The 12,625-nt window shown below is 32.6% G+C and overlaps 1 protein-coding gene across 4 annotated transcripts in view; it reads right to left on the bottom strand.

The window, feature by feature from the left end:
- LOC134700613 (5'-3' exoribonuclease 1-like) overlaps window positions 1-9,622 on the bottom strand; it is a 49,022-nt gene extending 39,400 nt beyond the window's left edge. For 3 of the 4 annotated variants that reach the window (XM_063561983.1, XM_063561984.1, XM_063561986.1), the window contains exons 1-7: window positions 9,466-9,622; window positions 5,452-5,583; window positions 4,588-4,688; window positions 3,963-4,060; window positions 3,416-3,525; window positions 687-797; window positions 187-272 (exon numbers count right to left, since the gene is read on the bottom strand). In XM_063561983.1, the coding sequence (XP_063418053.1) occupies window positions 187-272; window positions 687-797; window positions 3,416-3,525; window positions 3,963-4,060; window positions 4,588-4,688; window positions 5,452-5,583; window positions 9,466-9,540 (713 nt within the window). In that variant the 5' untranslated portion in view covers window positions 9,541-9,622. Of the gene's footprint in view, window positions 1-186; window positions 273-686; window positions 798-3,415; window positions 3,526-3,962; window positions 4,061-4,587; window positions 4,689-5,315; window positions 5,393-5,451; window positions 5,584-9,465 lie in introns of those variants that run through there. The other variant, XM_063561985.1, reaches the window with a different exon arrangement.
- Window positions 9,623-12,625: the final 3,003 nt, after the last annotated feature.

The following is a 12,625-nucleotide window of genomic DNA, read 5'->3' as shown; positions in this document are numbered from 1 at the left end:
AACACATTTTCTGTCACAAAAACATATAAAGTTCATTTTTTCTGATTTTAGTTACCAATCATATTTTACAATATGTAAATTTGACCTTATTTGCTATACATGCTATTTAAATGTTGCTACCAATATAAAGTTTACTTCCTCTGAGTTTAATAACCAATCAATCATCAGTTACTATATAATGTTTACCTTTTATTATCTTTCTTGCCACCAAATCTAACTTCTTCTCGTAACAATGAAAAGTGCGGTTCATGAGTGGACAGACCTAACATCATCTGTAAACCATAGTAAACAGAGAAAATGTCAGAAAACTCTAATAATGGCACTAACAATTTTTTATTATATAGCTATCATTAAAAGTACAGGTTCAATTTGAACAGCATAAACACAATTCTATTTCAGACATAAGTTCTCTTAATTCATAATTTTTTGTTGGATACCAATTTTCATGGATTTTGTGGGTACAGGTGAACCAACAATTCAAATGTTCAACAAACTACAAATTCTCTACAGGCTTTGTATGCAGAGATCTGCAAAACATGAAATCAAATATTCATGAAAATGCAAGTTTTCCACAATCCACAAAAATAAATGAATTCTCTTATTCCTTTATCAGTTGACAGTTGTTGATGTTATTTGACAGATAGTCGAATACATCCTTTGTTCATTTTACTTCAAGATATCCTTACCAAATCAGCATCCAATCCATATAGACAATGTCTTGTGTTGTGATCATAACCTGGCTGAGTTCTATCATGTCGGATAAAATCCATGATCTTATGTTCTCCTTCTCCAGGGGTCTATAAAAGTAATAAACTATCAGAGGTCAACAATAACAAGGACTAGATGATAAGAATACCTAATCTTTACTGAACTATAAGGAAAAAGTATCATTTAATAGACAAGATGGACAAGTTTTGGAAATGTTGCAGATTATTGATGATGTATATAAAAGTAAATATTCTTTATTTGCAGCATACCCTTAGCCAGGGGGTTTCAGACGAACCAAATAAGCACTGTTAAAGTCAAAGTTCAAATTGTGACTGTTTAAGTCAGTTCACGAGTCCAAATAACCCCCCTTGCAAAATTCCTGGCTAAGGGCCTGTGCACCTTTGCAATTAATTTGGTGTGATTAAAATACACTAGTTTTCCTTATTAAATGCTTTCAATCAATTTGATAAAATTAGTGACTAATTCACAAATGTAGGACACCTACCATTAGCAAAATCCATGTGCCAAATTGGGTGTGTTGAAGTTGAAATGTTATGTGTATCTCAACAGTCATGGGACTTACTTAAACAAGTGATTTTCTGAATCACTGATTCAAGTAACATTATTTCCATAAAGGTTGGAAGTTAGAGTTTTCTTTCTTTAATACAGTAGATTCCACTTAATTGCATACCGCTTAATAGCATAATTCGGTTAATTGCATACTTTTCTCCTGCACAAAACCATTTCCCATTCATCTAATGTTAAATTGTACGGTTATATGCATAGCCCCACAAGTGGCATTTCGGTTAATTGCATAGAAAATAATCGCCAGCTAGATATCCTTAGTTAAAACTGACGAGATTTTTGACCGGAAACCGCAATTTGGTAAGTATATTTTTCTTGAATGCATCATATTTTTTTATATTATTTCACATTTACTTCTGTGTTATTTAAATAAAGTTTTAAAACAGTTTCTTTCGTGTTTATATGAATATAAAAAGGCCTCGTTGTGTACACAGGTAAAGTTTCCCATATTCTATTTTAAGCCTCGAGGTCATAAAAATGTCAATCAGCTGATTGTTGTAAAAACACAACCATTCTATGATCTTCTATCTCAAAAGGTGTTAATTATTGATTGCATTTCAAACATTGTTCATAGATTACATTTTTGGTGTATTTTTAAAACAATAACGCCTGCTAATGATCGATCATTATCCCAATGTGCAATCTCGTAATTTGGCAAGAGGTGATCTACATTCGATAAGTTAAATATTACAGGGCATTTATATATGGTTGAAGAATTTCAACATCAATCTTTCATTTTAAATATTTTTTGAAAAGAACATTAACTAAAATTATTATTTTGTCTCACTTTTAACACTCGTGTCCAGCAAATAACCCGTGCAGGGCCCCATTACCTGTTAACTGCTTTGCATATCCAAAACTAACGAGGTTAAAGTAATAGTGTTACATCACTGTGCAATCGGTAAATACTGCATACTAAAGGCAGTTCATTACACATTTATTGTATCAAATGATTATAAACTGTGTAGCATTGTTCAACAGTTTGTTTTAATCAAAGCGTAACAATATAATTTGTACATCCGGGTCATAGAAACAAATCTATTTTTAGAACAATTTTATTTTCGTATCTCAGGTAAAGGAAAAGTCGGTACATAAATAAACTAAAACTAAATGTGTTTATAAACTTTATTGAAAGAATAAACAATGAAATAAAATGCATGACACTAGACAAATAACTTTTATTAGAATAAATAATAATTCAATATGTTGTAAGTGGATTATGGACGTTCATCTTTCTTCAGGATTTCCTTTACTGATCTGCACTATCGATGTTATTTGACTCCGTATTTTGGCATTTCGGATATAAGCATACTCCGCTTTATTGCATAATTTCGTCTGACAAATAGGCTATGCAAATAACCGGAATGTACTGTAATCACCTATTTAAGTAGTACAAATTAATCACTAGAAGAAGTTATTTAATATTAGTGTAGCTTTAAATATAGAATACTAATGATCCAGGGACTAATTTTGTTTCTAAACTTATCAGAACCAACATCTGTGTTGTCTAGGATGACCAGGTCATTTCAGGTGATGACCTTGTACTGAATCTAGGATAATGACATAAAAATCACTTGTTTAAGTATCAGACCTCAATTTCCTTCCCTAACATCACTTCTTTAAGTATCATTCTTTTAATAACCCCCACTAATTTCAACACCCCCCGAACAGTGAAATTTTTACTGCGACAGTAGAATTTTATTACATAATCTGAAAGATGAAACATTGAACTTCACAGGAAAAATACTCCCACTGCTGTGAAAAATCTTTTAAGAAAGTGGCAGTTCATTATGTAAAGCCATTATTATAGCATTTTTTCAACTAAAATAGAATTTTCAGGTAAATGATAGCATCAAAGGCATCAACCTTGCTACTTTAAAGAAACAAAAAGTTCATATTTTTGAATTTTACTAATTAAAAGATGTTATTTAAACCTATGTGTTTGAAATTTTAAAAAAAATACAAAATCCCAATTTGTGACAAAACCTCGAATTTGCTACTCAAATAAGTGATTTGAAAATCACTTATTCCAGTAAGTCCCCTGACTGCTCAATATGCTCTTCCATTCAGACCTCAAACTTATCATTAAGCTTATTCCCAATTTATGATTTGTATTCCTTACCTCATGACCTGATAGATAAACTCTGACTCCATGCCATAATGGATCTGTTGATACTTTTTGTGCCGCAAAATATTTCAAATGTTCATGGAGTGTCACCATAAATTCAGTTCCTACAACATTTTAAAATGTTTACATTCATAGCAACTTTACTGAATGTTTAATGCTTTTAAAAATAAATTAAAAAATATACATAATACAATTTTAAAACACCATTGTTGAACATTTAAATGACAATTGACTGGAACTTTAGAATAAAACTATTCAAAAGTTGCAGGCTTGTCAGGTTTTTTTCATTTTGAATTTGTCTAACTATTTTCATTTTTTTTTCATTTGACAATCTATTGGGTTATTTATCTTTTCCCCTTTCTTCTGGTTATTAAACTGATGAGGACAGTTAATATGTTATTCTGAGTAAAAATTAATTTTAAAGGCCCCTATGGCTATGTTTTTGATGTATCAAAAGGCTTACGTATGTTTAATGGGTGTTTACTACATGTGTCTGCATAACATATGATAGTTAACTATCATCTTATTATCAGCTTTATACCTGGTGTAATACAGTTAGAATCAAATCTTTTCTCTGTGGGTAAAACTTCCCCCGATTCTCTAGCCCTCTTTTCACATTCTTCTGCTTCCCTTGCAGATCTGTAAACATAAATAAATTATGGTGTTCAGCCAAAAATTAATGTTTTCAAATAACTGTGAGGTCATACATGTATATAATGTCCATCATATTCTAGACTAAATATACCCCTCAGAAATCTTTACCTGTTAATTATGGAAAGTTTTAAAAAAGTTCTTCAGATATTTCTTATCACAACAAACATTATGTCAAAGTTATTGATGCATTAAAAAAAGTTAACCCTATCTGTAAGAAGCCATTGGTGGTAACACAACTGACCAAATATTTGAATCAGTTTGCAAAGAAAACTGCTCAAACTGGTGCTAACAGCAATCTTAAACTTTAAGAGAAGTGAGATTTTTTTTTGCTCTGTGTTGACCTCACTATGACTTTGAGATGAAGTACAGCAATAAAAGTGCTGTTCTTTAGTTTTTGTGGTTTTTTTTGCTCTACATGTACTGATTTTGTGTCATGGATGGATACCCCATAGCCTATGTTTTTCTATTAAGTCCAATAAGATTAAATGTGTACATCTACCCAACATTCTAACCTGAATCTTCTTCCTCGTTGTTGGTTCATCTTTGCCCTTGGAGCTACTCCATCAATAGCCATGAAGAATACTTTCTTTGGTTTTATTATACGAAACAAAAACTGAAAACAGGAAAACATATGATTATAAGAATGTACCAAATGTGAAAATGTTTATGCTTATATACATTTCATAAACTTCTGTGGCCTCTTGATTTTCTCAAATTTCTGGGAACAATATATATATAAATACAAAACTTAAAAGATTTAACCCTGTATTTCATGTTTATTCAAATTATACATGAATGATGAGTGACTCAAGTGAGTCAAGCATTGTAACTTTAAAAAGCATTTGCTTTATTGAATAAAGGAATGTGGATCATTATTTAAGATTCAAAATTTCCAGTTCTGTCTCTATGTTTGCTATCAGGGTCTCATCTGATTTACATTTACACAATATTTCTCATGAATTATTTCCAGTTAACTTTTTTAGGGCATAGACAGATCCTTCAACAGCAAATTAGATGTCTTATAGACCATCTTGTTCATTTACATGTACAACTTTTATATGTTGCACCAATGTATATAGATATGACTATTGTTCATTGGTTGTTGAATTTTGTATGTTGCTCTATATAGCTACCGGTATTTGGATATTTTTTTCTTGTACATGTACATGAATTGCTTTCTCATTGACCAAACAACTTTTTTATTTATACAGTTACCATAATAATCAGGAAAGTAAATTACCTCAATATAATGGCAGATGTCAGCCAATATCTTATACAGTTACCATAATACTCAGGAAAGTAAATTACCTCAATATAATGGCAGATGTCAGCCAATATCTTATACAGTTACCATAATAATCAGGAAAGTAAATTACCTCAATATAATGGCAGATGTCAGCCAATATCTTCTCTAGTGTGATACGGAAATGTGGATTATTATCATCAGGATGAGAACATGTGTGGATGATTCCATTCATATCAAGGTATAAATTGTCAAATTCTGGTATCTAAAAACAGAAAATGTAACATGTGTGGATTATTCCATTCATACCCAGGTATATAAATTGTCAAATTCTGGTATCTTAAAACAGAAAATGCAACATGTGTGGATGATTCCATTTGTATCCAGAAATAAATTGATATAGAGCTCTCCCAATCACATATTAATTAATTGTCCTTTACTTCTATTATTGTTTATGTAAAAAGATATCACTTTTATTATCTAAGGTAGTAGAAACAAAGCACACTGTATTACATGTACATTTGTTAAATAGAATTATCTATCACCTGTTCTGTTTTTTTTACATTTCAATTTTATCTAAATTAAAGCAAAAAATATCCAGTTGTTCCTCACCCCATATCCTACCAAATAGTCAACTGGTCAGCTCATGATTATAAGTGTTTAAAAAAAAAGAAGTTTGTAATTATTCTTCTATTTACACAAGCATGACAAGTAAGAGAAAGTATTTTGCCATACTTTTATAAGCTTGGTGAGCTCAATCAGGTGAAACCTACATGTACATGTAACCTGAACTCATATTCAATACACTAGATTCCAATCTTTATCTTTCCTTCAAAGTGGTTGGTAGTAGGTGATGTTATCTTACATCATTTGAGTGTTTGCTTGGCATAAAATTTGACTTAAGTCAGTATGTTTATAAGTTAAATATGGATAACGAGGTACAAATTTCTTTCAATATACTAGCTTTTAATCCTAAACAAAAGCTTCTGTTGTGGGTTTCATAATGGGGTCCAATTGTGATGTGGGATTGCTATTTTTTTGTTAGTGTGACATGTCATGCATGTGAAAGTCAAAATATTGTGCCATGAAAAGGGGAAATGAAGTCTAGCCAGACACGGGAAATTACAAAAGAAAAACCAGAATTGCTTATGTACTCAGTGTAAGCGGGATATTGGAATCTGACAAAACAGTAAGTGCGATGCGGGATTCAGGATCAGAACCCCCCAATGAGACCCTCTCTGTCAGGGTTAGGTACACTGTCACTACTACAAATCCAGAAACGTTTTAATATTAAAAACTTTAACCACAGAGTGAATGTAATGTTCCTGGCTGATTTATTAGTAAAACATGGAAAAAGTGGATTTTTTGTATTATATAGGGACAATGTCCCCAATAACCATGATAACAGTAGAATTTATTTTTTTATGACATGTTTTGAAATCCCGCATCTGCGCAGAAATCTACAATGCACTTCCTTTTTCGGGTCTCGTTTGTATGAAATTTTGAGTAAAATATATATTTATCAGTCTAGTACATGTAGTATAAAATAGGAAGGAACGCAATACAAATTTCAATTTTAATAATTCCTTGATATGAAAAAAAGTTACCTGATGATAGCGTTTCTTTGTTTACATTGCATGTGACCATGGTGATGTCATAACTTATTTAACGTCACAACTAAAATCCCTAACAACAAAACCAATATCTGAAACATTACGGTAGTACCGTTTTTTTTTTTTTATAAACAAATATTTAAGTTACAAAAAAAAATTCATACAGACTTCGTCCCCATTTACAGGTAATGCCTGCCTCATATTATAATTTACTTGTGGTTACTACATCAGTACATGTATCTTATGATCATAACCAAGCTGCTGTCCAAGTAAGCAGGTCCGAGACCACAATTGTCGTCCCTTGATTTTCGTTGTTCACGAATATAGTCCCTAGTGTTAACAGTGGGTTACTTGCCAATAATTTTTATATCCCTTCCAAATTTATTTCTCCGAGTTTAATGCCTCAAATTGTAAGTAGGGGGGTGAAATTACACTGTAAAAAAATTTGGGTCCAGAATTTTACAGGAAAGTAGTGATTTGGTCCAGCTGAAAAAGGTTAAAAATTAGCACTTCGGAAGCTGTCAAAAGATTTCAACACACCCTAAACACAAAATTGTCCATATTTTGAGTTAGAGGCGATGAAGTTTTCTATAATTTTGATATAATTTGTCCCAAAAGTAGTACAACACACTGTAAAAGTTTCATTGGGAAAGCGCAGGTGGGATTTTTTTTATTTTCATTTATGTTCTAAAAGAAATGCACTACGAATTAATTGTGTTCTCGGACCAGCAAGTTTGGTAGAAATCCAGAATAATTAAGATTGTAATTAAAAATTTTAAAACTATTAACCACACAGTGATTTAATGGTTTCTGGCAGAAAGTCCACTTATAAGTAAAATACTGAAAAAATGGGACTTCATTTAAAACAAAATTTACTTCTGGATACCAGGGCTCGACATTACAGTTTGTCCGATTGTCCGGGACAAGTGGACATAGACGTCGGGCAAGTAGTTTCATCATACTACTTGTCCGATGGGACAAGTGAAAAATCGAGGTCAGATGTAAAATAGATCAAATTCACTTGAAGACTTGTAAATTCCCAAAAATATGAACGATTCCTTTATTGATCATACAAAATGAAATAAATATTCATTGATTGAACCAGAGACATATAATACTTGTATTAGATGTCTCTGATTGAACGTATTTGAACATGCTGGCAGCCATTGACAAGGGGAATATAAGTAAGGGGGAAAAAAAACAATGTTGATATTTCTTCTTAGTATAAGCCTCTTTGGATTAGGAGCACCTCCATATGGAGTTTTTCCTTTAACTTTAAAATTTTAAATTAAAGTATGTTTCATTTTTTGTTGATTTTGCTTTTATGCATAACAATACATTAAAAAAGGTTTTATTTAATAAGCATGATAAGATCAATATATTAAAATAATAAGTTAAGATGTAAAACTTTAATAAAATTTAAAAAGGCAGATTTTTAGTGTCAATGTTTTATGTACTTTATGATCATATATCAATATACAATGTATATAAAAATAAAAATAAATTGTAAAAGCTTGTTTTGACACCATCAATATATTTAAAAGGTTTAATCATATACAAAGTGGCCAGGTGTATTTTCATCCTTGGTTAATCCAAACCACTACTATAGAATGAATAGGTCCATAACTTAAGAGAACCTAGTGGTTTGGGAAGAGATGATGATTTAATGATCAACACATGGTACTTTGTAGTGACATTGAGTCGGAGAACTCAGTCTTGCAAATACTCTTTCAGTATGAAATCATAAAATGAATTTTTATGTGGTATTCATATAACATAACAAATGCTCCCTTTACCGATGATTAGGTACAATCAAAGAGCAAATTGTGTAATCATGCAAATATCATTAATATGCAAGATTTTCAATTATGAATTCGGACAAGTGAGTTATGAGTTCGTACAAGATGATTTTCTTGCAACTTAAGTTGGAAAAAATGATAATGTAGAGGCCTGGATACTACATGTATCACATGTATCATGACTATCTAATGTTCATAAACAAGCTTCTGTTCAAGTTTGGTAGAAATCCACGATAGTTAGAGAAAGTTATTAAAATTTCAAAACTTTAACCAAAGAGTGAATATTTGTGGACAAATATGCCTCCGCCACCAACGACAGAATGTAGGATCGCTATATGTCTTGTTTTTTCAACAAAAGTCAAGGCTGAACAAAAAGCAGTCGCAATGGCTTTATCAATTCATAGATGCATGGATCCAGTTAATCCATTAAATGTTTAAAAGCCATTGTATTATAAAAGAGTACTTCTGCTAATGGAAATGATATGGACCAAAGGTATGAACTGAAAGTAAAATTGAAAATGTTTGTTTAGTGTATCAAAAATTAGAAAAGTTCTTTGTCAAATTTATGAGTATAAATATGGCACATGTGTTCGCAATTTCTTTATGATATTTTCTCAGAGACTGACAAATAAATCATGTTCTGATAAATTATGCAACAGTTGTGAAATGTTCTGTGACTGGCCTATATGTACAACATACTGTGGTGCAATCAGGCTGGATACTAAGTGGCATTACCTGTAGTTCTTTCACTGTTTCACTTAAACATGGATATCGTTCACTTATCCACCGATAAAATTTAGGGACGCCCATTTTGGACGGTTATATTGGAGCTATCAATGTAAAAGTCTTTCTCAACTGTTCAACTTTCAACTGACAAAATGCCGAAACCGGAAGTTCTTGATTCAATTTTTTATAAAACTCAAAACCAAATTTTACGTCATATTCCGGAAAAACCTTCACAAATTTTTGGTTTATAATTAAAAAATCTTCATTTGATAATCTGCACAATCGTGTCATTGATTATATTTACGAATAAAAACATGATTATGTAGTATTTTTTTTATTGTATTTATCTCAGTTAATCAAAAATTTGTATAGTGAGACAATACTATGATCATACTATACACTGCTAAGTCTACACAAATCCTTGAATCAGTAAAGTTTTTAATTATTACAATGTTACTAAATATTAATATACACGTGACAATATTATGGCTCATGCAGGATTTTATTATTTCTTAAAAAGCTAAAAAAAAACAGTTACTTTCTACAAGTTTGGTTTAATTTAAACATTTACAAACACCCAGACAAGTGTAATGTTCTCTCTGTAACAACTAAACGTCAACCTTTACAGCACATTTCAGTCAGTATGTAGCTAATGATAATATCTTTGGTTAGCTTGCTTGTTAGCTGAACCGTGAAGTCATTATTAGGTAAGGTAAACTTCCCTCCTTTAATAGTAGACTAGCCAAACAGATAAGAAATCTATCTCTCTGTAGGACTAAGCTACTTTAAAAGGAGGGAAGTTTACCTTACCTAACAATGACTTCACGGATCAGCTAACAAGCAAGCTAACCAAAGATATTACCATTAGCTACATACTGACTGAAATGTGCTGTAAAACATAATTACACTCTCCACAATCATATACTAGAAACTGTTACATCTGCTAAATACTTAGGCATCACATTACAATCAAACCTTAAATGGGACAGACACATAGATGACAATATATCGAAGGCCAACACAACTCTCGGCTTCCTTCGAAGAAACTGCCTGATAACATCAAATCAAAACATCAAGAGCCAGGCATACCAATCACTTGTCCGTCCCAAACTTGAATATTCTTGCTCAGTTTGGGACCCCCACACTTCAGAATCTATTTCAAAGATAGAGATGGTCCAAAGGCGAGCTGCTCGGTATGCCTGCAACAGGTATCATAATACTAGTAGTGTATCAAACATGCTGAACACACTAAACTGGCCAATTTTAACACAACGCAGACTTCGTGCACGATTGGTTATGATGTACAAGATCACACATCAACTTGTGGCTATACCATATAGCACAATTCTCATTCCATCAGACTCAAGAACCAGAAAACATCATTCTCACACCTTCTGACACATTTATACATCAAAAGACTCGTACAGATTTTCATTTTCCCCATACACAATAACTCAATGGAATCTTTTACCAACCTCAGTAGTCAAATACACAGACAGTCGACTCTTTCAGAGATCAGCTAACATATGCTGTTCTCTCCACTTTAATTTAAAAAACTTCATCTCATGTACATAGTTTTAATCACTACATCTGTTCTTTGCACCGTTTGTAAATAACTAAAATATAAACTTAATTTTAATAAATAGGCCACGTATGCACCAGTTATCAATCATCTTTATTCAGATGGAAAACTGGAAAACCTAAAGAAGAGAAGAGAAGAAGAAGAATGTGTCCATAGTACACGGATGCCCCAATCGCACTATCATTTTCTATGTTCAGTGGACCGTGAAATTGTGATAAAAACTCCAAATTGGCAAGGATAATCATAAGTATCATAAGGAACATGTATACTAAGTTTTAAGTTGATAGGACTTCAACTTCATCAAAAACTACCTTGATAAAAAAAAACTTAAACCTGAAGCGAAACAGACCGAACGGACGAACGGACGGGCGCACAGATTAGAAAATAGGACTTCAACTTTACAAAAACTACCTTGACCAATTTTTTTTACAAGAAGCTGGACAGACACACGGACGAACAGACGGACGAACGGATGCACAGACCAGAAAACATAATGTCCATAAATGGGGCATAATAAATTGTGTTTAATCTTCTATTTGTTCTGACACTCACTGACAACTCCTAATATTCATATTACGCCAAGGATTTCTACAGTAACTAAGATCTGTCTGTATCTGTATTTCCCACTTGTGAAATAAGGATGGGTACGTCACAGATTCCTTTCGGCTATTGTGTGACGGGTTGGTCTGCGCACAATTAGTCGCGCTTGCTGAGGAGTACTGATTTAAACTCCTCGGTAGTATTGGCGCACACTACTGAGTCTTCCAGATGGTTCCAGTTTATTGCAGTGCGCACAAAAATAGAGTTCTTGAATTGTTCTGTCTTACTGGTTGGAACTATGACCGCACGTTTGTTGTTACGGACTTGGTGGTCTATAATGTTTTTGTTACAAAGTTATTATACGTTGTTGCTTTGATTTGTCTCTTTGGTCTATGAAATTTGATTAAATCGTCGGGAGGAAGCGCTGGTATCTTCCCCTTAGCCACTTTGAAAAAGAAGATCAGTCGTTGTTGTTGGCGTCTTGATTGTAATGACGGGAGCTGAAGTTCTTTTAGCATTTTTATCATACATCCTTCCTCTCTTGATTTGTAGTCTTTGGTAATGAATCTAGCACCTCTCTTTTGTATGGATTCTAGTTTGTCAATGTCTTTTTGGGTATATGGGTCCCACATAATTGATCCATACTCCATAATTGATCGTATAAGAGCTATATGTGCTGTTTTACGGCATTCCACAGGACAGTGTTGTAGGTTCCTTCTAAGGAAGCCTAGGGTAGAACTGGCTTTGTTACATGTATTTGTTATTTGTTCTTTCCATTTAAGATCTTCTTGTATTTGGAGTCCTAGGTGTGGGTTGGATGACACTTGTTCAAGCGTGTGGTTGTTAAGGTTGTAAAATCGCTGACTTTTACTTTTCAGGCTAAGCATATAACATTTTTTGGCGTTGAAGCGCATACCCCAGTCGTCGGCCCATTTTTCTAGTGATTTGAGATCCTCTTGTAGTTTGTTATGGTCATTTTGGTTTTTGATTTCCCGGTACAGCAAACAGTTGTCTGCAAATAGTCGGATATAAATCCTTGCAGGCAAC

This window comes from Mytilus trossulus, unplaced genomic scaffold (genome assembly GCF_036588685.1).
Source record: "Mytilus trossulus isolate FHL-02 unplaced genomic scaffold, PNRI_Mtr1.1.1.hap1 h1tg000164l___fragment_2___debris__unscaffolded, whole genome shotgun sequence".
Classification (NCBI taxonomy): Eukaryota; Metazoa; Mollusca; class Bivalvia; order Mytilida; family Mytilidae; genus Mytilus; species Mytilus trossulus.
Note: the sequence above shows the minus strand (reverse complement) of the source record. Positions and strands in the feature narration are given on the sequence as shown.